This window comes from Parambassis ranga, chromosome 19 (genome assembly GCF_900634625.1).
Source record: "Parambassis ranga chromosome 19, fParRan2.1, whole genome shotgun sequence".
Classification (NCBI taxonomy): Eukaryota; Metazoa; Chordata; class Actinopteri; family Ambassidae; genus Parambassis; species Parambassis ranga.
This window is the reverse complement of record NC_041039.1, coordinates 6,471,574-6,496,899: the sequence shown is the minus strand read 5'-3', so window position 1 is coordinate 6,496,899 and position 25,326 is coordinate 6,471,574. Positions and strand designations below refer to the sequence as shown.

Genomic DNA, 25,326 nt, shown 5'->3' with positions numbered 1-25,326 from the left:
AATGTCTTCTAGTCCAAGGCACCGGGGAACATGTCTCCTGGAGTGCTGTATCCAGGCCTGACATGATGCCTGGTCCATATCCTCGCATGCCTCCTTCCAGATGCTGGATGTCTAGTAATTCTGTGGAGTAACAGTTTCAGTTTTACATGTACAGTATTGTTGTTTTTCTCATTAGAGTATGGTACACCTACAAAACTTAGTGTGAGGGAACTGTACTAACCCATTCTCATCAATATGTCCTTATGATGCTTGCTACAGTGTAGCGGCTCAGGCTGAACCTGTTGTCCAGCTTCCCTCAGGGTCATTCCATGGTTGATCACATGATCCACTATTGTAGCTCTGATGACATCAGTAATTCTATTTCTTCTTACTCTTCCTCCTTCCTCTTCACCTCCTCGTCCTCTTCCTCTAAATTCACCTCCTAGTCTTCGTCCTCCTCCTCTTCCTCATGTTCCTCCTCTAATTCTCGTTCTTCTCAGTCTCCTTCTCCCTCCATTGTTCTCCACACTGAAGCTTACCTGTGGCTTATTCACAGTGCTCATGCTGATTGCAAAGTGAACTAATGATGTAAAACAGTTCTCACATGTGACAGTGTAGCCAGACAGTTGGCAAAATAGTGTAAATACCAGCCATACATGTGTGTAGTTTTACTAGGAGTGTGTTGATCATTTGGAAGTTGTGTGTAAAGCAGTGAGTTGTGTTTACAGTTCAGCAAAAAGAGTGCTGTGAAGTGGATTATATTTATACAATTGCAAATTGTGTGTTACAAAAGTGCAAACTGAGTGTAAAGCAGTTTTTTTGCTTTTAGTTTTGTAAACTCAGTGAGTGATTTTGCTATAACTATTAATAGTTTTAGAAATTGTGCTATAAGAATCATTGTTAGTGTTTAAGCAATCAGAAAAAACTGTAAGTTAGGGTGATTGTTTCACTTTAACAGGAAAATATAGAAGAAAAATAAATACATTAACCATGTCGCACATCATACTTTTACCCATTCACACTTTAACAACTTCAAAGTCTTAAAGAATTGTGTTGAATATCTCAGTTCAGCCTGATTCGATGAATAGCTCAGTTTACAGTTTTTTCTGATTGCTTAAACACTATCAATGATTCTTATAGCACAATTTCTAAAACTATTAATAGTTTTAGCAAAATCACTCACTGAGTTTGCAAAACTAAAAGCAAAAAAACTGCTTTACACTCAATTTGCACTTTTGTAACACACAATTTGCAAATGTATAAATATAATCCACTTCACAGCACTCTTTTTGCTGAACTGTAAACACAACTCACTGCTTTACACACAACTTCCAAATGATCAACACACTCCTAGTAAAACTACACACATGTATGGCTGGTATTTACACTATTTTGCCAACTGTCTGGCTACACTGTCACTTGTGAGAACTGTTTTACATCATTAGTTCACTTTGCAATCAGCATGAGCACTGTGAATAAGCCACAGGTAAGCTTCAGTGTGAAGAACAATGGAGGGAGAAGGAAACTGAGAAGAGTGAGAATTAGAGGAGGATGAGGACATGAGGAAGCAGGAGGAAGAGGAGGAGGACGAAGACTAGGAGGTGAATTTAGAGGAAGAGGACGAGGAGGTGAAGAGGAAGGAGGAAGGGTAAGAAGAAATAGAATTACTGATGTCATCAGAGCTACAATAGTGGATCATGTGATCAACCATGGAATGACCCTGAGGGAAGCTGCCAACGGGTTCAGCCTGGGCTGCTACACTGTAGCAAGCATCATAAGGACATATTGATGAGAATGGGTTAGTACAGTTCCCTCACACTAAGTTTTGTAGGTGTACCATACTCTAATGAGAAAAACAACAATACTGTACATGTAAAACTGAAACTGTTACTCCACAGAATTACTAGACATCCAGCATCTGGAAGGAGGCATGCGAGGATATGGACCAGGCATCATGTCAGGCCTGGATACAGCACTCCAGGAGACATGTTCCCCGGTGCCTTGGACTAGAAGACATTGCATGTGATGTTGATGAAATTCTGTGGCCGGACCCAGAGAGACAATGAGACTGATTTTCTCTCTCTCTCTTTTTCAGTGAAATTGTGTTTTCTTGTGTTTGTTTTGATGTGTGTGAATAAACATTCATACTTGAAATTTGAATCCCTGTGTGTTTATAGAACTATTTATGACAAAAGTTTGACCTCACATGGACAGACCTTGTGCACAGAGAAAGCAAAAGCCAGATGTGTTTTCAGTTAATACCATCAGTGTGTAGTTGGCACATTGTGTGCTTAGTAATATGATGGTTTGTGTTAACTGTGTGGTACAAAAATACCATTTTTACAAAGGTTTGAAGAGTTAGGCAAGATGTATTAGCTTTTGCAAAAGATCTACAATGTTTTGCTGATTTGGTGTAAGGTTTTTTTATTTGTGTGTAGAGTTTTGCACAAATACCCAATAGTTACAGAAATGTGCTTAAGCAATTAGAAAAAACTGTAATTTGTTTAGGTCAAACTCTAACAGTGTGTTTCAGTCTTTGCAGGTTAGATTTCCTTGGGTAGGCTCGCCACCTAGTGTTCACTTTGGATGTTTTCACACCTGGTCCCTTTGAAAAGAACCAAACTCAGTCCTCCTTAAGTGGACCAACGTAAACACCAACTTAGTTCATTACAAAAAGGACTGGGTTCTCTTTCTGGTCATTCAGAGCCTCAGTCCTCTTACTGTTCACACCAGGTCCTCTAGAGCTCTCAGACCCCCACTGCACTGAACACACTTGTTTTACTTTGTCATTATGAGGTGGTGTGTGTAGAATTTAGATGTAAAAAATGAATTTAATCAATTTTGGAATAAATGTGTAAACACAAGAAAATGGGAAAAAAGCACAGCACTGTGAATACTTTCCGGATTCACTGTAATGCCAGTGTGAAGAATGGCAGCAGTGGTGTGCTGCTTAGCACTGTTGCTACTCGGCAAGAACATTCTCTGGTGAAAATCTGTTTAGGTTTCTCCCCATGCGTATGTTGCGTATGCAATTTATTCCAGGCAACAGGTGCTGAGAACCTAAATGCCTTCTTGCCCAGTTCAGTTGGTACTTTGGGGACTAATAATTGTGGTGAGTGAGGGGACACAGTAATGAATCTTTGAGCCCCATGTTAAACACCATCCAGCATGTGGAGGCAGCGAGCAAAAGCATTAATATACATCAGATCTCTATGTTCGGCAACAGGTTGTTTCCACTAATTCAGTTTCACACAAAAGGAGATGCAAGTGTTAGGTTTGTTATTTGGAATCAAAGTAAGGTTAAAAAAATGACACAATGGTTCAGGTATAATGTCAGCTGCCAGTTTTAGAAAACAAGGCTCTAAGTTGTCTGAACCAGCCGGTTTTCTAGGATTGAGTTCTTTTAAAGCCCTTGTGACCTCTGTTATAGTAAAAGGACTGAAGTTAAAAACTTGTATTCCAAATAAATCTATCAGGAGACAGAGGTACTTCCGTAGAATGGTCAGAATTAAACAGAAGACGAGAGCAAAAAAAATGATAGTTTAGCATTTCTCTTCTGTCACGTACCCTGAGGCCATCAACAAGTATACTAGATGGCAGATTGACAGAGTTACAGTGAGCAGACAAAGATTTGATGGTTGCCCGGAACGTCTTAGGGCTTTTGAGACTTTTTGTTTTTATAGAAAAAACGATTTCTGATTTTCTTTCCAAAAAAAGCGAGGTAAATTTATTTTTTAAATGTCTAAAAAATGGTACAAGTCATGTATGAAAAAGCTTGTGCAATTATGTTTTTCAACAAAACGATGCTCACTTCTAGGACCCCTTGTGTCTCGCAACTCATCACGTACTGATCACACATCATTAGAGAAAACACCTGCTGCAACATATTTTAAAGGCATATTTGTTTAAAATAAGTCAATAAGTGTAGATTTTTGAGAGCATTTAAAATTAGGTCTGGTAGGTGAGTTAATTAATTGTGTGAAATTTAAAGCTTCACATTGTGCTTTCAGTGGATCAGACACAGATGTGAGCCAGTCCAAATCACCAACCAGTACAATTTCATGGTATTTCAGTTATCAAAAGTTTCAAAAGAGTAGATAGAGAGTTACTAGGTACAGATGGAGGCCTGTAACATCCCACTGACATGATGTGGTGGTTTCTGGCTAATTTAGTCTCAAGTGCTAACAGTTCAAGCTTATTATATATGGATACTCCAAGACCTTTTCTATGGCCATCAATATAGTAATAGCCAGAGATGAAAATATCTTTATCATTTACAAATTGATATAGCCAGGTTTCAGATAAGACTACGATATCAGCATTTGTTGAGTTTATCCAGATCTTAACCATGTCCAGTTTAGGGAGTAGACTCCATACATTGATATGAATAATCCCAAGACCAAATCTACACATAAAATCTGCAGCTGTAAAACATTGTGCAGGTACGTCAGGGCCTGGATTAGTCTCAACAGTTCATGAGAGCAATAACAATAATACAACTAGAAATGTATGCTTAATGTTACCATCTTTTGGGTTATTCACCAGTCTGGGAAAGTGTGTGCTCATAAAAGGGGAAGCTGTATCAATAGTGAAATGAAGCCCTAAAACAAGGAGACAATAAGAATGAATGGGCTCAAGCATTATGTAACCATTTTGTTTTGTTTAAAGTTATAAAAATGATTAGCTGAGATGAAGTTGACATTATGTTGTAGCTGCCACTATCCTGAAATGTTAACTTCTCATAGTTATCAAACTATGCATCTTGAAGTAGCATAGCTTGTAAGAGACGTTATCAGACCCATTTTGTCACGATTTGGTTATTTATGGCTTGGGTTATTCTCTTGTTTTGTTATTTAATTCTTAGTTTTCTGGTTATTTTCTCCCTGTGTTGTCCTGTTTCTGGCTCTTTGTGAAGTTACTTTGGTTCTGTCCCGTTACTGTTTTATTCTGAAAGTCCGGTCTCTCTTGTGTTTGTCTGTGTGTTTTACTTCCCCTGTGTTCCCACCTTTGTGATTGTTCGCCCTGCCCTAATGTGCTTCACCTGTGTTTCCTTTGTCTATTTAAGTCCAGTGTTCTCCTTTGTCCAACCTGATCTCACAGAAATACATGACATACACACGGATTGTTAACACTGCATTACGTGGCTCCGACACGAAAAGTAGTACCACGGAAAACTGTCTCCATAGAAAGTCAATGTGGGGCATTTTCGTAGGGACACCACCATAGTAATGCAACTTGCGGGCCCGCTCGTGGTTATGTAAATTGCCTGCGACAACGCATGCATTTCACAAAGCAATTTCACCTAAATAAATGTTTATTATTTTTACTTGGTTTCTTCGTTTAATGTATACTTCATCTCCAAAATCTTCTACATATTTATCTGTGTCAATCTTTTGCCTGGTGCATGTTTGTTCATATTGTTTTCTAAGTAGTTGTGTATTAATATTTAAATTGCACTTCATATTGGTAGTAATCACGACAGCAAACATATAAATATTATGATTTATAGTATTTAGATATTATACATTTATATCTGCAAAGTTTTGAAGAAGACTACCGGTATAAACCATATGGTTCCACGTCAACGGACGTCACGTGTGGCCTCATCAAGCTGTCATTCATTTGGCGGCTACTTGCCAACTATTTGCTAGGCTATATGCTACATGCTACATGCTAACGTTAACATCAAGACAGCAGATTGACGTCACCGTCAGCTAAATGACGGTCGTTTGCATGGTGGTCTCCACCACCGAAATCTGTTCAACTTGAAGTTATTGTCAGTGACTTGTCAATAAAATGCAAATAGCTGCACACTAGGAGCACATTTCTGCTTTAACACATGAACTTTGAAGACAAAGTGTTCACTGCCCATGTTCACATTTACCCCATGTTCACAGGTGTTACAATAACTTTGTATGGCTAATCACTTACACCCCACCATGTTTGTTATAATCTTTTCACAGTGGAAAGACGAGGCCTCCGTCTCTGCAGCCAACCTGATTTCAGTCCAAGGCATCTACTCTGCAACTTAAGATCTATAGCCACGTCAAAATACTTCAAATGATCTAATAAAATACAACAGTTACACAAAGAAATCCAACCAGTGTCATGTGATTATAGTTTTTTAAAAAATGGCTGCAAACTTCAAAATGGCGGACTTCCTGTTGGGTTTGGAAGGGGGCCAGTCTAATGGCAGGAGGAAATAGATGGAAGGTGGAAGCTAACAATGTTAACTGTTTGCTATTACTACTCCAACAGGTGCCAGTGACAATCCAATGTCATCTGATGACCATGTATCCACCAGAGACCCCCTCTGCAGAGAGTTTGTTAATATTGCAGAGTACCACTCATAAAAACCCAAATGAGAAGAAAATCTCACACATAAAACACAAATCTGGCACTGACACTGAACACAGACCTGTCTTGGCTGCCATCTTGGAAATCTTGACAACTATAAATGATCTTCAGATTTTTAAAGTGTGTGTTTGTCAAAATAAAACAGTGTATTTCATTGTGTCAAAGTGCTGCTTGTTGTTGTTCAGGAACCAGACACTGACGGCAAACATTATGATCAAATATTTAAGAAAAGGAGGGACACCTCTGTATTTACTGTTGCATGACCACAAAGGTGTCAGAATACTGATACATTGCCCAAAGTTTCTCGTGATGTTCCTCTTCAAACACAGCTGCAACATTATTTCATAATAATGAAAATATAGTTCTTTTTCTGATTATTCCCCAATTCTGTTTAACAAGTGTTTGTCTGTTTTAACTTTCAAGAACTCAGAGGCATCATCAAGAAGTTTAAACAGAGCAGAACACTTTGAAGGCTCCTGAAAGAAAACTAGTGAGAGACAACAGCTAAGATACTTGTGAACAATTTAGCAAAGTCTGGAACTGCACAGGAACGGACTGTCAGGTTGTAGACCAAGACCAAAATTCCACTTCTGCAGAAAAGACAGAGTGAGGAGTGCTAAGACCTGGAGAAAGATTACACATACTGGCAGAGTGTCATTTAATCAGATCTGAACTGCGGAGAAGTATGACTGTGCGGCAAGGGACAGGGAAGAAAAGGTTGCAACAACGCCACCTGGAGACTTGCACTCCAGGAAATTCTTAACACAGATTTATTTGAAGTATGAATGTAAGACACACGGGTTCATTACTGAGGCGGAGATGTGTGTTAAAAGGTTTACAAATATATTTAATAATAACAAAATGGAAGCCCGGACTGCCACAAATGAAACTGCTGAAAGAGGAAAAAAAAGGAATTAATCAAAAAAAAATACTGACCAAATATATAATAAAAATAACTGACCAAAGTAATTAAAACATACTTTATTACAATTAGCAAGTAATTTTAAAACAAGAATCTATTTTCAACTCCTTAAAACTCAACTAAAACACTAGGCCGAGGCCGCATGCAGAGAGGCAGACTATACAATGGTGTGCCAGGAGTGCCACCACTACTCACCCTTGGTGTAAATCAAAACCCACGACAACCTCACAGCAAAATAGTGCAGTCTACAGTGTCCCTGTGAATTAACTCATATTAAAATTTGTGAAGGGCCCTCACCACAGGTGCCTAGCCTCCCCACAGTAGCACTCTGCCTAGGTAAGAAAAGAATCTCAAAAAGAAACAAAATTAAACCATCAAATAAACAAAAAATACAACAAAAAAATACAACATAATCATATAAGGTAACTCAGTTGGCTAGAAAACTAATTGAAGGAAAATAAATCAAAGAAAAAATAACTAAAGGCACCTAAACCAAACAAAGGGACCTAAACGCAAGGCGAAAAGCAACAAAAGGAACCTAAATCTACCAGCCACAACTAAATACAAAGAAACTAATTCAAATTAAGGCACAAGGGTTAACTAAGGCCTCACAAAGGCAAACAGAGGGAAACAAAAGTCACAACACAGGGCAAAACAGCAGTAGTGCAGGTGAGCCACTGGATATAACAAAGCTTATGTCAAACCCCTCATGAGCAATACAGCCCTCAGCACCACAGCAGAGACAGAGCAGGAGGCAGAGAGGGAGATCTGCACTCACAGGTGCCTTATGAATTGACCCTGATTAGGAGAGGGCTTAGGGCTGGGCAGGGGAGGACACCCCACCACAACTGGATCAATGAAGTCTTTCATTTATGATCAAAATAACAGTACCGGTAATGTGTTAACACTTGTGACAATGATGTCTGTTTGAACAGGAGAAGGAACTGGTGAAAGACAAATATCATTGGGTGTTTCTGTCAGCTTCAGATTTCATATGTAAGGTATTATAAACACGTGTCCACTTTCCTGGCATATGTGTCAGTATTGCAGGGGGTATTATTATTATTTGATGTACTTCCTGCTGTCTCAACCTATAAAAGCAGTAATACCATGACAGGCGGGCAGACGCAAGGTGACAGTGACTGAAGTTTTAGAAGAAGTGATTTCAGGTGAGTTCAGATCAGGAGACATCACACTTAAGAGAAAGAATATTTACTATTTAACTACTTTATGTTACCTTACTTAATTTATGAATGATTATGGTTTGGATTGAAAAATGTATTTTACATCTCTCACAATTATCAAATGTTTTGTTTTCTTTTTATGTTCTTATCATTCAGGGTGTTAATCCCAGCAGACAATGAAGGTACACAGACACACACACGTTACTGAAAATCCAGACTAACTTCCACATCAATGTGTCCTGGCAAAACATGTCATCTGTTGCATTGCAGCTCTTGTTTGTCTTCATCCTCATCATGGCTCCATTAATGAGCAGTTGCAACAAGCTGGATCAGCCGTTGGACTGCAGCAACATCTACGAGCAAGAGAAAAGTAAACCCAGCGGAGTGTACACCATATATCCCATGGGAGACAGGTCTGCTGTCCAGGTACACTCTGGGACACAGGCTCTGATGACATCAAAGCATTGTTACAGAGTTATATTGAGTTATATTGCGTTATATTTCCATCAAATGGTTAATATGACATGTGTGTGTGTGTGTGTGTGTGTGTGTGTGTAGGTGTACTGTGACATGGATACAAAAGGAGGACGCTGGACGGTGAGCCTGTGTCGACTGACTTTTTTTAACTTGATCACCTCCTGTTATAAAACAAACAGATGTATTGAGTCCATCTGTCCTCCTGCAGGTGATCCAGAGGAGGATGGATGGATCAGTGAACTTCTACAGACCCTGGAATGTCTACAAGATGGGCTTTGGTAGTGCAGCTGGAGAGTACTGGCTCGGTGAGTGTGTTTCAGTCATTGATCAACAGCTGCCTACAAAACAGTTCTTGTTTCTTCATCATCACTGTGCCTGTGTGTGTGTGTAGGTCTTGACAACATGCACTCCCTGACAGACAAAGACAAATATGAATTGCTGGTTGACATGGAGGACTTTGAAGGGAAGAAGGTGTTTGCTCGCTACTCTTCATTCAAGGTGGGTGCTGAGTGTGACGGATACATACTGCAGGTATCTGGATTCACTGATGGAGGGGCAGGTGAGTTAATAACAACGTATTCAAAGACTACATTTAATGCCATTGTTCAAACTCTGTGTGTTGTTTCTGCAGGAGACTCTTTAGCTTCTCACAATGGGCAGAAGTTCAGCACGTTTGACAAAGACCAGGATCTCTGGCCTGACAACTGTGCCAGAAAATATGTGGGGGCGTTCTGGTACAATACCTGTCATCATGCCAACCCCAATGGTATTTATCGCTGGGGGGCTGACAACTCCCTCTTTGCTGTGGGGGTAGAGTGGTTCTACTGGAAGGGAAACGACTACTCCCTGAAGACCATCAGCATGAAAATCCGGCCTGTGCAATGAAAGTAGAGCAGAACATCAGATGTCTGTCATTCTCTGCTCTCTTTTCTCACTCCTGTCAGTTGTTGATTGTGAGCAGCCTGCTGACATTTGATGGAGGGTTCTAAAATCTATCATTATCTGTTGACAATAAATGGGAAGCAAACAAAAATGCTATGATGTCACTGTATCTTTAGCAGCTGCTACATGAGATGGTGTGTTCTGTGGTAGACATTCTGTATCACAATGCACAGAGTTTGGATCATGGAAGCAGGAAACTGCCTGTCACTCAAAACGGTCACGTCCATAAGTATGGACCATTTTAAGTCTGAATATAACTAAAATGGGTGAGGTACAAAAACAAATCTTTGACACATTAACAGGGTTTGTGGAAGTTCACTAGCAGCAGAATATTTGCATAAAGATGAAATAAATAACCCTCTTATCATGTGACAGTGCTCAAATACAGATTTGGTTGGTTTAGGCACAACAACTTGATTAGAGTGAAAATAAACACGTTTGTGTTACAAAAAAAGAAAAGGAGACAGCCTCCCAAGTCCAAGCTTTCTCTCATGAATACATGACCTGACCTCCTGCTTGTCATCATCATTGCTTTGATCAGTACAGACCACTATGAACTGCTATCAGGTGTTGTTCCAGGCTCTGCTAGCACTCAACTGACCTTTAATTAACACAAAGAGTGGTGGTGAGTTTGGTTAGCAGTCTAGCTGTTAGCTACTAAGGATGATAGCTAGTTATAAATTAACGTCCCACACTGATGTTGCAAATCTTGCAGCTTGGGTCTTTCTTGGCATTGACAGTCGAAAGGCTCATTAGCTGATGCCCACTGATCTGGGCCACTGTTCCCAGAGACAAATCCACTGGCTCTGTGTAGATCACTTCCAGGATGACGTCCTGCGCGTGTCGGAAAGACAGCGAGCCATCATCCTCTGTGGTGCATGACAGGAAGCAGTTTCTGGATCTGTCCAGGGCCGGAAGCCTCCCTTTACAGAAAGTGTCTCCTTTGGAGCCGTCAGGAGCCAGGACTATGATGACATAATGGTACGATGTATACATGCAGTAGAAATCCCCAAAGTACACGTTGGTGTTCTGGTTGAAGAGAAGGTCTGCTCTGATCTGTACAGACACAAATACACATATTGTTGCTTAATTTGCAGCCACACTCTGCAGTAAAGGAACATTATGGTCCCTACTTGGTGTTTTTTTTCCTGTTTCAGCCCAAATTTTGGACTCCACCCTCAGAAGAACGAAAGAGTTTTTGTCTCTTTTGTTGGCAGTTTGAGTAAAACATTATCCAAAAAACAATGAGGGGCAATTGTTCTGATTTTATTTTAAACTGAATTTCCAGCAGTTCGTTCTAAAATGAAAACAAAATGTAGCTAAGTAAATGCTGCTGTGGAAGACTTCAGAGAACTCTTGGCTTGCATCCTCCTAGGAACCCTGCTGGCTTTCAAAGATCTTTCTTGGCTTGTGACAGATGGCATGTATTGTTTTGTTAGTACCAAACCGTTTCCAAGGACAACCACCAAATGTATAAATGCTGACATGAAAGGATCTGAATGGTGCGTTCAGGTACCTGGAAGCGGTAAGGTCCATATGGGGAGTCATGTGGGGGGTTTCCTGTGTTGAACTCTGTGTTGCAGCTGAAGAAAATTCCCTCCAGTTTGCCACTGATGGGCGATCCATGGCTCCCACTATTGTCTTTTACTGAAGGCAACATGTGGCAACACTGGGCGTCTCTGGAACGATAAGATGTGCTGTTCACAGCACACACAGTGTTAAAACCCACTGCATGCAGTGTTTTTGTGCAGCCAGAGGCACAGGACACACCTATCTTGTTGGAAGTACTCCCTCTGCTGGTTTCTGTAGAAGACAGTGAATGGCAGCATCCTGCCAGCGATTGCCTCCGCTTTCTGCAGCAGCTGGTTCAGGTGGATGGTGGAGTAATCTGCAGACAGTCAGATTACACATGATCTTTTCAGTGGTTCCCGTGGAGACTCACTTGGCTTAAGGTAATAGATTATTATGTCAATACTACAACACCAAACTGTGACTGTGTGACAGGGGAGGTGGTTTACTTGGTGCTCCTGTCCTACCTGCAGTACAAAACTCGATGATCTCGCTCCACTGAGAGACAGCGTAGTCACCGTCAGGCTGTTTGGCAGCCGTTTGGACAGCCACAGTGTACTCTGTGCGGGGACTCAGGAACCAGTGACCCCTGACTGTCATTGGGAGAGGAACCGTCTTCGCTACCAGCTTAGTTGGCACATCCTAAAAACAAAAGAGACAGTAAAAATTGGAAGTGTTGAATTCCATTAAGGAATCCAGGATCAGCTAAGAGACTTTATCACACCTACCTTGTGTTTGAACTTGTTGGAGCCTTTGTTCTCCTTCTTGTTGAGGTCGATGAAGTAGTGTGTGATCCTGTCTTGGCCTTTGCTGTCCATGTCCCAGCTGATCTTAAAAGAATCACAGGTGATGTTACTGATCCGGATCTGTTGAGGAACCGGCAGGTCATCCACGTCCCCGATGCCGCTGTCTGCAGATGCTGTGCCTGGAGAATAGTGAAGCGTGTTAACGTTCAGAACTCCAAGCCTTTTCTGGGGATTTGAACCCCATCTTTGTAGTCAATGTATCAATGTGTTGCAACACCAATAAGTGGAGCTATCATCCCACTGTTGGTTTATTGAAGCTTAAGCCTGTTGAGCTACAGCTAAAAGATTAAGATGAGCAACAGTTCAGTGCATCATCTGCTGTGAGGGAGGGGGACTCTTCCGTGATGTAAGGAGATTATCAGAGTGAGGGATTGACCCATTAAGTGAATCATATTCTGCGTTGTTTTTATGTTGTCACAGCTGCCTCCCCACACAATGAATTGTAATAATTTTAAATACATTTGTTACGATAATGGTTGAGTGTGAAGGCCTGCTCTGTCTCTCCCTCTTTATTCATCTCTGCTCTGACTCTTCATCCCTCCCTCCTCGGATTCTGCATCTTTTCAGGCTGAGTGGACAAAAGGCTTCAGTCAGCAGAGACGCTGAGAGCTCACCGTCTGAACAAGGAGCCTGTTGAGGAGGCGAGGACAGTTCAGACTGCAGCACCACTTCTGGCGAAGAGGACACGAGTAAGTCCACAGCCCTGAGGCCACATTTACAAAACACCCAGAGGCTAAAAGAAGCTCCTGACTGGCTGAACTCACAGTTATATAAAACCACTGTCAGAAAAACAGACACCACCAAAGCAGAGAAAAGACTTTCTTCCACCCTCCTCCTCTTCATCACTCCATCCTGTCAGTGAAAGGAGGTGGTGAAGCATCTATTCAGTCCTCTTGGGAAGGTAATTAGCCACAGTGATTTGGAGATTGAGCAGGCTGATGCTCTGCTGCCAAACTTCCTGACAAACAGGAGCAGTAGTCACACATGGTCACATCCCTTCACCCCTGTGGTTGTGCTAAAATGAGAAACTTTATCTGCTTAATCTTAAGCATTTTAGATTCATTTAGATTCTCTTTTTATTTTAGCTCTACTACACTCGAGTGTTTTAGTCCCACGGTGTTTCATTTTTTCATATTTTTTAGTCCTGATCTATTTATTCATTTTCTGTGTCATTTAGAGCTGTTGTGATTGTGAAGTTCAGTCGGGATTTCTTAGATATTTTTTTTATTTTTGTGAAAACAGAGGTGCTGGTCACAAATAACCTGCAATCTAATTTTGCTGCTGACTTGTTCTTTGTTCTGTTCTGTCACATTTACATTCTTATTCAAATCGCAGCAATGTCACACAAATTACCTGTATTTACATAAAGTTACCAAAGTCTTTCTTCTTTGTGAAGTCAAGTCCATTTCAAGGCCTTGGCTGGCGAGTTACTTGTGCGAACTGGAATAAAGTTTCAGTTTCTCTGTAATGTTGAAGCAGTTTTTGTGATTCTCAGCACAGCAGGTTTCATCTGAACAACAGAATCAACGGAGCAACCCGTTTTCTTCCTCGCCCTGGTTCCCCTGAACGCCTCACAGCTAGAATGACTCTAGGCAGCATTTTCTGACCCTTTAAAGCATGGAATGTCTAAGCGCACATTAACATAAAATACAAATCTGTACTCAGAAAGTGATTATGGCATCAGCCATCATGATGAAGACCTTCAGCAGCTCAACAACAATCTGCTACTACAGAGAGACAGCAGCCTCTCCATGATGTGGTGATGTGTTTGATCATCCAGCAGGCATCCAGTTTTGAATTAAAATCACTGGGCACAAGACACACAACATGATTCCACCCTTTTGCACACTTATGTACAATATGCGTTATATTCTTGGAGACTAATCTAACTGTAAAGTCATAATGTGAAGCCAAGTTTTCACGCAAAAAAATGAATGATCTTTCTAAGATCATTCATTGTAAAATGACACACACTGACCTTGGCGGTCACCCAGCTGCAGACTCTTCAGTTCCACAGTGGGACTGTTCAGGCTTCTGTGAGGCTCCGTCATGTTCAATCCACAGCCGAACAAGAAAACCTCAGAACGGTCAACAGAGAAGAATCATCCAGTTTAATAGCAACAGAGCTGCTTCAGTCTGAGCGTGGCTCCCTCTACCATTCTCTCTCGCTTTCTCTGCTTTAATGACATCATGGGATGATCAAGGAGAGAGAGAGAGAGAGAGAGAGAGAGAATGAAGGAGTCATATGTAGCATTAAATACTGTATTATATATTCTAATACAGCTAATGTTAAGCTGTTCTAAGGTTAAACTGTGTGTTGTGTAAACTACTGTCAATCCACTTTGTGAAAAAGCTTTGAATATTTTCTCTAGTGAAATCTTTCTCTAATGTTTCCACTTAAGTCAAGAAGTTCCACGCTCTCACAATAAATGTAGTTTCTGGTTCATAAAAGATAATTTCATTATGAAACAGAGGTCTGTTGGTGGAGCCCTAATGATAGAGGAGTGCTTCCTGCTTCACAGAGCAGTGACGTCTTCATCTGTGGATTAAAACATGATGGTGGGTGAGGGAGGAGGCGGAGGATTAGAGGCAGCGCTGAAAAGTGAATTAAATGAGCGCTTACATAAGAAGATTACTTACAGTCTCCCCAGCTCCACCACACAAACATAACTCTTCTCACACAATTTCAAATAATAGGAAGGTTAACAATAAAGCTTGGTAGATACAGTATATTTTCTAGCAGCCAGAGGTGGGACCAAGTCACCATCTGGTCTCAAGCAAGTCTCAAGTCTTTGTCCTCAAGTCCCAAGTCAATAATGACAAGCCTGAGTCAAGTCCAAATTCCCTTCAAGTCCTTTTAACAACAGAATAATAAATAAAATTGAATTTAAATGACAGATCATGTATACTTTTTAAATCTGTATTTGTCACACATTTGATAATAACGAGGACAAATTAAGTCACAAAATGTATAAAACTGTGCAACTAAATCTGACCTGACTTTGTTGACCTTTAATTTCTTTAGCACTATAATGATTACCACAATATTAAGTTTAGTCTGTTATATCAAGGCCCTTTTCTACATTAGTAAAAGAGCAAAGGTTTGTAAACGATAAGGCTGTAATGTGAAACTCACTGTAACGTCTATAAAAGAACCAAGCTGGAAAACAGATGTCAGTAAATCACTTATAGTCATGCATAAAATGCATTTAAAAGTAGTTTGCTCCTCATATAACAGTGAGTTATTTTTTTGTGTACTGCTCAAATATTTAGACAGAATGCATTGATGCATTGGCTAGAGATTGTGCAGACAGTAGTCTGTATCGTCTGTGTGTCTACATCATTGAGGCTGTGATGTGGGGGCAGTAACATATAAACTGGATGCAGTACATCCATGCAATGTTGAGATAATAAGCTGTAGCGACAAGCTAAAGTTAGCTGAGCATTGAATACATCTGTGTGTAATCTTTGACCTGCATTGTCTGCATACTGCATGTTGTTTGAGGATCCATTTGACTGACTGCTGTGCTGACAGCTAACACACACGTGTCATTTGACCCGAGTCCACACCTTTACTTCTCAGCAGTCTCAGTTCAAACTCTCAAAGTCTCATAATACCTTAGAAAACGTCAAATAAATACATCTTTATTATGATGGGTCACATACAAAAACATAAAAAAAAGTTTTCAGACAACCATTAACAAAAATAAAAATAATCCTCCATTAACCTGAAAAATAAATAAAACAGCTGTTCGTTCACACACTGATGCTGAAGTGCTGCGGTATATTTCATCACACCAGAAACAATTTGATTGTAATTAATGTGACTGTTTCACAGAAATATATATATTAATGCATTACTGCAAAAACGATCTAAACATTGACATTTTGTTTGCAGCTGTATTACTAGTCGACAACATGGATGCAATAAAAGTAACCGGTGGTAAAACATGAAAATCAACAGCAACAAAAACACTAAAATATCGATATAAAAATATCAACTGAAAATGTACACATCCACAGTAAAACAACACTTGGGGGGGGGGGGGGGGTCACTTGGATCAAAAACACCCAACTCCAGGTCTGCAGGTACTCAGGCACAGTTTAGCAGGCAGCCAGTACAGTCCATTGCCTCCACATTGCTTGTGTGTGTTCTTTTTAAAATAGAGGGGATACAGACTACACTGGATGCTCAGATGGAGCTGGGTGTCCCATGCACTCTGAAGCGGTACATGCATGTGTACTCCTTGTGGCCCCAGTTAGACAAAATCTGCACCTCGATGATTTGGAAGGTGTCATCATTCTCCTCCTGGAGAAAAAAAAAAAAAAAAGGAACACTTTCTATTCTACCCTCAAGCATTCAATTTGAACTACATACATTTAATCTAGGCGCTGCGCCTAGCAGGACATCAATGGACAGAACTTAATTCTGAATTATAGAAGCGTAAGCATATCATAAGCCAGCTTGTGACCAGCATGTGAATGGCTAAATCAGCCATCAGTCACCTCAAGATAACGTAAATAGTGACAGTAAAAAGTTTTGTTAATGGATACACGGTTTAGCCCACTCCCAGAAATTAATAAAATCCCTGCCAGCAGCATTATACAGTTAGCTAGCCTTATAGGCTGTCCATGCATAGGTACAGTCTAGCTCAGAATCAATCATTCTTTACAAACATGGAGCATCTTGAAAAATCACTCACAAGCACTTCTGGTGGAGCAAGTGTAGCCAATTCCACTTGTCTCTCATCAGTGCGGGTACGTGAGCTGGCAGTGTGCACATGGCCTGGGCCAGTGGGCCAACTTGTGGGCACGTAAAGTACAAATGTTTGCTCTGTCCAGTGGGACGGAGGCGTGATGATCAGAGTGCTGATCTTGTTTTGACTATGTGTTGCATTTGTTGTTTTATATTCAAGAATCAACATATGGAGCAGATCTGCTTCTAAGGGGCCCTGCCATATTTGGACAGTAGCACTTAATTAACAAATCAATACAAATACAAGAAAGACTTGCTCTAAAACCAGTGAAGTGCTGCTTGACATGCAGGAAAGGTTACCCAGTTGGTTGTAATCCAAGCCTGACCACTAGATGGGAGTAAAACACACTGGACATGACTGTGTGTGTAAAATGACTCACAGTGACAGGGAAAGTCTGCAGAGCTTCTCCGTCCTCATCATAGGTGTAAGTGCCCAGCAGCTTTCCTTTCTCCTGATGCTCATCATCCAGACCCTGTAAAAAAGATTTTGTTTCCCGTTTAAATCCGAGAGAACCTCTTCCGACAACATGACACCATCTCTTACATAAACGCTGAACTCTTGAGGGGCGCTGCGCAGTGTCCCACTAGGAGCCAGGGCTTTGTGGATGTGTTCCAGGGTAAAGGCAGTGGGGAGGATCCTCATAGAGAGCCGGATCACCAGGAAGCCTTTGGAGCCTCTGAAGGCCCAGCAGTTTCCTGGATGGACATCAGGCTGCAGGACGAGCAGGCAGACTGAGCAACTGAGTCACTACTAATGAAACTACGGCTTATGTGACGATGTTTCTAACAGGTCTACCTGGATTACAGCTCGTGGAGACTGAGAGAAATACCAGAGAGGAATGCTGAACAGGCTGAGCAGAGCCGCCTTGGTCTCGTATGTCTCAGAGCAGCGAGTGCTCAGGATGCTGCCTCCTGTTGGACAAGTACAGACAGATATTTTCCACACTGAACTTGGCAATAATTAAACTGGAGAGAATAACAGCAGTTTGTTTCTGACCTCCGGACTCCAGAGCAAAGTCAGCCATGCCAGTTTGATCCTGAGAAAATAGCCGCAGAGCATTCTTCACCATTACATGGACATCCTGGAAAAGACGAGCCAACCATCATCTCAAGGTTTTTCCAGAAATAAAGTGGTCACACTGGCAGGAGGCCTAATATGTTAATTTATTTTATTTTTTTTTTAATTTCACCTCCAGAGTTACAGTGGCCCCAACATGCCCAGCGGTGTGTAGAACAGCCTCTTTGTCCATCCCCTCATTGTGCTGCTGTGCCAGCTTCATGCTGATGTTTTGCAGGAGGCTCTGCTCCAGCGAGGCAAGTGCTGCCTGCAGGTCTGCGCTGCTGACATATCTCTGCGACAGCCACTGGAGGAGTGACTCTGGGAGGGTGGCAGTGTTCCCCCCTGGTGTTAGCTGATTGCCGTAGACAAGAGATCTAACCTGCTCCTGGACCTGAGCGGAAACCTCCACTGAAATCTAAACATGAAGCAAATCAACCAAGGGTTTTAATAAAAATCCTTTACTAGTGCTGGTTTCATAATTGCTAAAGATGTGTGTCCTCTCTCTCTCTCACCAGCTGCTGGATTCTGGAGAGTTGTCGGCAGCCATCCTGAGACTTTGACAGACCCTCAACTACCCGCCTGACTTCGTCCAGAGCAGCTTCCAACCGCTTAACCTCTGCCAGTAAGGCATCATGGGACTGCTGGTCCACACCAACACTGGAGAGAAAAATAAAAGACAACATCAGAGGCTCAGGGATTACTCATTAATTTGATTGACCATGAAGATTACCTAAATGCAGCAGGAAGTGTTGTTGGAGAGGACGAGGCTCCTGTTGCAGCTTCATGTCGCCGCTGCACTTCCTGTATAACAGAAACAAGTACCCTGTGAACTACTCGATAAACTGCAGAGTCAAATACTCCATATTCATGCAGTCTACCTGTGTGTTGGCCACCAGTGTCTGTAGCTGCAGCTCGAGTTGGTCCAGACGAGATGACTGACTCCGGTGCTGCAGTAACTCCTGCTGTCGCATCTAGAAACAAAAAACAATCAAGACAGGAATTTTTACCTTTTCCTGGCCATCCTGATGTCTCACCTGTTCCCGTTGTTGTCTCTCCTCATCCAATTGTCTCCTGAGGTCAGACAGCTGATGGTCCAACACGGAGTTCAACCATGGCTCCACACCGTCACTGCTGCTCTGAGCAGAATGAAGCTGCTGCTGCCGGAGTTCAGTATAGAGCTGCAGCACCTCCCCGTGTCTCTGTTCAGCTTGTCGCCCTCCAACTTCAACATGATCCCACAACGCAGCCAAGCTTCGCTCCAGATGAAGGAGCCGCTCAGAGTCACCTGCTGTGCCCAACTCTTCCTGGAAAACAATGCACACATTTCAGAAGCAAAAATCTGGCCATCTTTACCAGTTACACTGCATGAAAAAAGATGACTCTTTGCAACTGTGTTGTTGGCACCTTCTCCTCCGTTTGTGGGGGTGGACTGTAGAGCGGCTCCACGTAGGGCTGGACTTCCTTCAGCTCCTTCACAGTGGCAACATCTGCTGACTGGCTCCGAGAGGACACAATGCCATAGACAGACGAGAGACCGGGAATGTTGGAGAGTGCCGTCCTACACTCTGCAAAGTGGACAGCTAGAAACACGGACTGCAAACCAGCTGGACCAAACCAACATAGGCCTGAAGAGACAGAACCAAGAGTCCTGTTTATTAGCACTTGCTCACTACACTGAAGTGTTCTTTTAACAGTAACACTGTACATTCCACTGGAAAAAAAAACTGGAGTAGAAGCACTAAAAATGCACTCTTTAAATTTAAAAAACAAAAAAAAAAAACACTTACTATAACATCTTCCTTTACAATTACTAAATCAGTGCTAAAAATAAATTAGGATGAGAAGATTAATAAACTGTAAATAAACAGTGTAGGAACTCACCAAAAAGGAGAAGCAGCAGGATGACAATCAATAATCTGAGAGGAAACCTGCAGGGAAATTAAACACATCTTACATTTATTACACATATTAAAAGAGAATTGATTTAGGAAACAGTATCAGTGTCTCTGCTTAGTGGACAAATGCAGTGTTAAAAGTTCACTTTTTGAAGGAATTCAATACATTTTTCCAGCTTAGACATTCTTGGATAGTAAGTAGTGAAAACCTGCCAGGATTTGTGCTGCCATCGTCTGCAGAGCCACCTGAATGCATCACCTACTCTCTGACCTGGAGACACACAATGAAACAGACATCAATTGCATCAGAGGACAAATTGAGATTTTTCAGCTGCAGGAAAGGTAAAGCATGAGGAAAACAAGATTAGTCAGACTACAGCTACCACAGTACAAGATGCACAGAGCATGTCCACATGGGCTCTGACCTCAACCTAACAGGTAGGGAGAGAAGGCACAGATCAATGACTGATCTACAACACTGCACATAGAGGTAAAAAAAAAAAAAAAAAAAAAAAAAAAAAAAAAAAGATGAGCAGAGGAAGGAGGGTGACCTTTCAAAACTACAGAAACTTACTACAAACTACACCAATACAACCACAAGAGGATCCAAACACTGAAAGCTAAGGAATCAGAGTTTCAATAAGTCACACGACAAACACGACGGCATTAACCTGCAGAGCGTTCTGCGCTCCATAAAGCAGAAAAGATTTTCCTGGTCAGAGGCCAGAGGGCTGAAGCTGCACTGTGAGTCAGCTGAAAGAGACTTGAAGCTGCAGGAGCAAAGAGGAGTATGCATCACAACAGCAGCTCCACAGGAATCACAGGTGTCTATAGTTATCATGCCATTTAAGGACTACACAATAATCCACAATAGGTTGTTCAGTCTTAATTATTTAACCTGTGAAAACAGTAGCTCTCCATATAAACCACAACAAATAGGAAACCAGAGACGACCATGAAGGTGAGGATGAAGAGGCGCTGACCATATCCGTCTCAGAGCGCTGTTTCTCCTTACAGTCGTCACCTGTTGAGTCAAGAGTGCGGCAGAGCGTTTAACATGTTTCTCTAGAAACTGGGTCGCCTCCCTGACTCATGGACATGTAAAAATGCACCCGTTTGTTTATGTGAAGTTATGCATTAAAAACAAACAATTAAAATCAATGAGATACTAAACAAGCTTGCACCTGTCTGGAAAGAAAGCACAATGGCTACAAGCAGAGAGAACTCAAGACAGTTTTTTGCACAGTAACACAAACCCTCTACAAACCTGTTTTTGTGCATCACCTGTACATTTTTCTCAGGTCAGCCAAACATTTGCTAAATTATTGTCATGTGACTGCTGGTCACAGGTGAGTTAATCTTGGCTTCCTATTTTTGTGTATTAATCTTGTTACTGCAAACATTTCGTTTAACTGAGATGTGCAGATTTAAGTTTGATGAGGTCTCAGTTATATGGTCTTATATATCAACTTACATAGAGATCCATTGGAATGAGGCTCCTTCAGGCTCATGACCCCACAGTGTCTGGATTGAGCTGAAACAAAGAGAGGAAACAGAGTCAGGACTCACCTGGAGCCAAGGGACAGTCACAGCAGCAGGTCAACACCGCGTACACATCCGACCTGTGAGCTGAGGACCAACAGCAGCTGCATGGAGGGAGGGAGATTTGCATTTTGCCAAGGAAACAGCCAAAGTGAAGGGTGTGGCCCATTGTTTTTGTTTAAGAGGGAAACACAGCAGGAAAACTACGTCATGATGAGATCAAGAGCCCCAAACATCTGTTTACAGAAGTACCACAGATACACCTGATCAAAGTGAAACCCTCACAAGCTGTCACATGAACGACTGACACCAGTGCCTAACAAAATAGGAAAAGTGAACGCGTAAATTCCACCACCTCCCATAAAGACTCTCTCAGAGTCAGTACCTCCATTTTGGCTACCAGTCTGGATGTTGTCCTCTGTGACCTTTGACCCCTGACAAAGCTGCCAGCTGTGAATCAGTACAGACACAAGGGAGGCTGCGGCTCTCCTTACCCACAACACAGAGGAGTCCAGCCACAGCTGCAGCGCATCTGGAAAAGCCAAACCTCGGAACATAAGCAACTGTAATACCTCAGTGCGAATTCACATGCTGGTTGTTATCAAACAGGAAGTGAGGATTTACATACATTGATTTATACAAAACATGTTCGTAGAGTGACTGACAAATGGTAGAACCATACAGAGCAGGTCAGGAAGTTAACTACAGGTTTATAATTGAGTTTTAGATCTTTGTCAGCTTGGTTAATTTCCTGCCCAGCTGATAAACACAAGAGGTCTTTCTACCTGTCACATCATGAGGTTTCTGCAGCAGAAGCTGTTGGTAAACCACAGTGAGCAGGGATATTACAGCAGCTGCTGCCCTCCAGCACACATTCACACCAGAGTCCCACATAAACAGTAAACCTGCTAAAAGACAAAATCACATTTTCAAAGACTGGACTCATGGCATAGTGTTCTGAAGACATTGACCTCAAGCTGCAGAAAATGAAAGAGGAGCCATGACTTTCGAAAACAAACTGAGGCTCTGAAAGTCCAGTTTGTCCAGCTACAAAACAATCCACTTGTAACATCTTACAGCTTTATGCAATAACCCCAAGCACATCATTATTATTAGTGATCACTCACTGACAGTAAAAGCATGAACTATACCATTCCAGACATCTAGAAGGAGGAGAAGGAGTCCTCACCTATTCTACTCTTGCGGTTACGATCCCTGCCGTAGATGGTGGAACCTTCCGAGTCTCCAGGATGGGATCCTCCTGGTCCCATCTTTACTAATGAGGAGGTGTATTTGGAGGAGGCAGACTCCTTACTGTTGGAATGAAGCTCACAGTCTTTACAGTAAACTCTGCTGAGCGTCTGGACTGGGTGTTTGGCACAGTGGTTTTCTGAACCAATCAGAGTGCTGTTAGCCACAATGCTGCTCTGCTCCGCTAAAATGGTGTTTTCTGCAACAGAGAGGAGAAAAGAGACTTTGTTTTGATTAAGTCCAACAGAAAACAGGAGTATGAACTCACCTTTGGGATCCAAATCATGGTCCAAACCTGAGGACAGAAATGAGCATTAAAACTTCTGCATGTCTAACTTCATAAGCGAAAAGAGACAGAGGGAGGACAAAGGAGTTAAGGGGAAACCATACCCCAGAAGTTGTCCACCACTGTAGCCTCATGGACCGAGGACTCATCCAGCAGTGAGGAAAGCAGGGAGGCATCAGATGCCATGCTGTGGAGGCTGCTGTTGTGTAGGCTAGCTGGTTTACGAGGAGTGTGGAGGAGGGACTCTGAGCAGGAGACAGAATGCTGCTGAGAACGACGAGAATTCAATGACCTGAAGAGGGAAGAAAATTAAAAAATAGGAAAGAACAGATGTGAAGAAAAGACAGGGTCTCAGACTTCCTGACCTACCTGCTGCTCCTCCAGCTGCCTCCTCCCACACTGAAGGAGGCGCTGCTGTGCGGCAGACTGCGGTCCAACAGGCCATCATCGATCCGCAGGCTGCGTCTGGACATGGCTCCTGTCTGATCAAAGGAGACAGTGGGCTGCTCCTTTTCAGAGTCTGACACCAATGAAAAGTAGCTGGAGCTGACAGGGAGAAAAGGTGCAAAAGACAGTCAACCGACCTGCCACCTAAGGGTAAAACACAGCAACTACACATGAAGGTGCAATCACTGGATGTGTGTCAAAGAAAAACTGAAACTTTAGCGTTTTTGCTGAGAAAGATTTCCATAAAAATGCAGAAAAACACAACATCCTGATATATTGATCAATCACAGCTTCACAACACACAGCAGTGTTCACTTTCAGCCTGATCACAACACACACACAGCTCTGCACAAATCCTTGTAACCTTATCAGACACTGAGCCAACCTGACCTACATACCAACAAGCACTAACACTACAGAAGAAGACACCACGGACACGACAGAACACACAGTAGTAGGATGAGGCTGAAGATACACACAGGTCAGTCCAGCCCCAGCTCTGCAGATCCACATCCTCGTCTATCATTACAGGAACAAGAGCCACCATGTACACACATCACCAATAACATTAACAAACAAACACACAGTAGGAAGTGAACGCATACACAGCAAACTGCATGACAGCAGTTCAAGTTCACCTTTAAACCTGCTTAGACTTCCCGTTTGAGCTGTGGGTCAGTGAGCCAAATAGACCCCGCCCACACACTGTGACATCACAACAAGTACAGAGATTATCAATACAATAAATACAAAACATATTTACACCAAGACAAAGAAATCCACCAATTTCTGGGATTTTTCTTCCTGTAGAAATATCAGATTTATTTGATTACCTTTTCATTTAATACGTTTTTAGTTTTCTGATATTGCCGACTGGCAGTTTTATCTTTTTTTGTGCATGATGCAATTCTATAGCTATTTGTAGAACATGTACCATGATCAGCCTAGCCCAGAAAATAAGCACGTTCAACATGTGGAAGAAGATTAGCACAGATCGGACAAACTACGGGAAAACTGTAGCAGGAACTTACCAACAGCAGCTGCAGGTGAACACCGTGGTTTCACTTAATCCACCTGTGACAGCAGCTGCAGCTCACCTGAACCTTGCAGACACTCCCTCTGAGCGGCCAAGCTAAGTCTCTGGATTACCAGAGACTTGGCTTATTATCAAGAATAAAGTAATTACATTCTCATATTTGTACCATTATCCAGGCTCATAAGTTAAAAAGATACAAATAAATTCCAATAACATAGTAATAAACACGATAATTTTTCGCTGATATTATTTTTCTACATTAATTTATCATTATGGTAGATTCACACACCCACGTGTCAGCAGCCATTTAATAACTGTCTGTCATCTCCCAGCCAATCAGCGTAGAGCTCAGAGGAATGACGACGTTGCGGACCAATGAAACTCCGAGACGGGCGGAGCGCCGCGAAAAAAGAACAGTGCACTTGCTAAAGTTAGCTTTAGCTACCCATCTGCCGCAGTAAAATCTGAAATAGGAGCACAAGAACAGCGCAAGAACAGAGCACTTACCCACAGCGGAGCTTCCGACGAGCTGGAACCACTCAAAGAACAGATCAGACGAAATAGTTGGCTGAACAAGTATCAAACAAATACTGTTTAGTTCAAATTTCTGTTAAACGGCGTCTTTTGTCTATTGGCGCAGCGGCTATAAACTCTTCTTTGCATATATTCATTTCAGAGAGACATTTTTTCCTATTTGTCAACTAACAAACTTAAAGACAAGTTACGAATAAACAGCCGGGTACCCTGGAATTTCTGCTTCGTGCTGTGCGGTTTTTATAGCGACAACAGTGATTGTTGCCCCCGCGCGGTGGGAGGG

The 25,326-nt window shown here is 42.0% G+C and overlaps 3 protein-coding genes and 1 long non-coding RNA gene across 15 annotated transcripts; 2 read left to right on the top strand and 2 right to left on the bottom strand.

The window, feature by feature from the left end:
- Positions 1 to 8,387: 8,387 nt before the first annotated feature.
- LOC114451899 (microfibril-associated glycoprotein 4-like) lies at positions 8,388 to 9,875 on the top strand. 2 transcript variants are annotated; one of them, XM_028430873.1, is made up of 7 exons: positions 8,388 to 8,427; positions 8,599 to 8,624; positions 8,713 to 8,868; positions 9,001 to 9,039; positions 9,128 to 9,224; positions 9,338 to 9,478; positions 9,551 to 9,875. In XM_028430873.1, exons 2-7 carry the CDS (start codon positions 8,619 to 8,621, stop codon positions 9,802 to 9,804), a joined length of 693 nt encoding a protein of 230 aa, XP_028286674.1. In that variant the 5' UTR covers positions 8,388 to 8,427; positions 8,599 to 8,618; the 3' UTR covers positions 9,805 to 9,875. The 2 variants fall into 2 exon arrangements, with proteins under 2 accessions (XP_028286674.1, XP_028286673.1); XM_028430872.1 differs by having other exon boundaries at positions 9,311 to 9,478.
- A 667-nt stretch (positions 9,876 to 10,542) lies between these two features.
- LOC114451617 (phytanoyl-CoA hydroxylase-interacting protein-like) lies at positions 10,543 to 14,287 on the bottom strand. Its single transcript, XM_028430381.1, has 6 exons — positions 14,215 to 14,287; positions 12,159 to 12,355; positions 11,898 to 12,072; positions 11,632 to 11,749; positions 11,378 to 11,540; positions 10,543 to 10,917 (listed from the first exon to the last, which is right to left on the bottom strand). Exons 1-6 carry the CDS (start codon positions 14,285 to 14,287, stop codon positions 10,543 to 10,545), a joined length of 1,101 nt encoding a protein of 366 aa, XP_028286182.1.
- Positions 14,288 to 15,959: 1,672 nt separating this feature from the next.
- Positions 15,960 to 25,278, bottom strand: LOC114451898 (SUN domain-containing protein 1-like). 11 transcript variants are annotated; one of them, XM_028430865.1, is made up of 21 exons: positions 25,017 to 25,278; positions 23,396 to 23,572; positions 23,131 to 23,318; positions 23,009 to 23,035; positions 22,679 to 22,939; positions 22,275 to 22,397; positions 21,875 to 22,021; positions 21,422 to 21,481; positions 20,161 to 20,218; positions 19,934 to 19,980; positions 19,457 to 19,677; positions 19,087 to 19,356; positions 18,931 to 19,023; positions 18,783 to 18,853; positions 18,565 to 18,709; positions 18,183 to 18,467; positions 17,990 to 18,074; positions 17,789 to 17,904; positions 17,537 to 17,704; positions 17,373 to 17,465; positions 15,960 to 16,545 (listed from the first exon to the last, which is right to left on the bottom strand). In XM_028430865.1, exons 2-21 carry the CDS (start codon positions 23,497 to 23,499, stop codon positions 16,429 to 16,431), a joined length of 2,679 nt encoding a protein of 892 aa, XP_028286666.1. In that variant the 5' UTR covers positions 23,500 to 23,572; positions 25,017 to 25,278; the 3' UTR covers positions 15,960 to 16,428. The 11 variants fall into 11 exon arrangements, with proteins under 11 accessions (XP_028286666.1, XP_028286670.1, XP_028286667.1 ...); XM_028430869.1 differs by having other exon boundaries at positions 23,131 to 23,271; XM_028430866.1 differs by lacking the exon at positions 25,017 to 25,278 and adding an exon at positions 24,505 to 24,602.
- LOC114451901 (uncharacterized) lies at positions 17,701 to 20,512 on the top strand. Its single transcript, XR_003672220.1, has 3 exons — positions 17,701 to 18,105; positions 18,189 to 18,216; positions 18,288 to 20,512. It is a non-coding gene; the product is annotated as an uncharacterized LOC114451901 (long non-coding RNA).
- Positions 25,279 to 25,326: the final 48 nt, after the last annotated feature.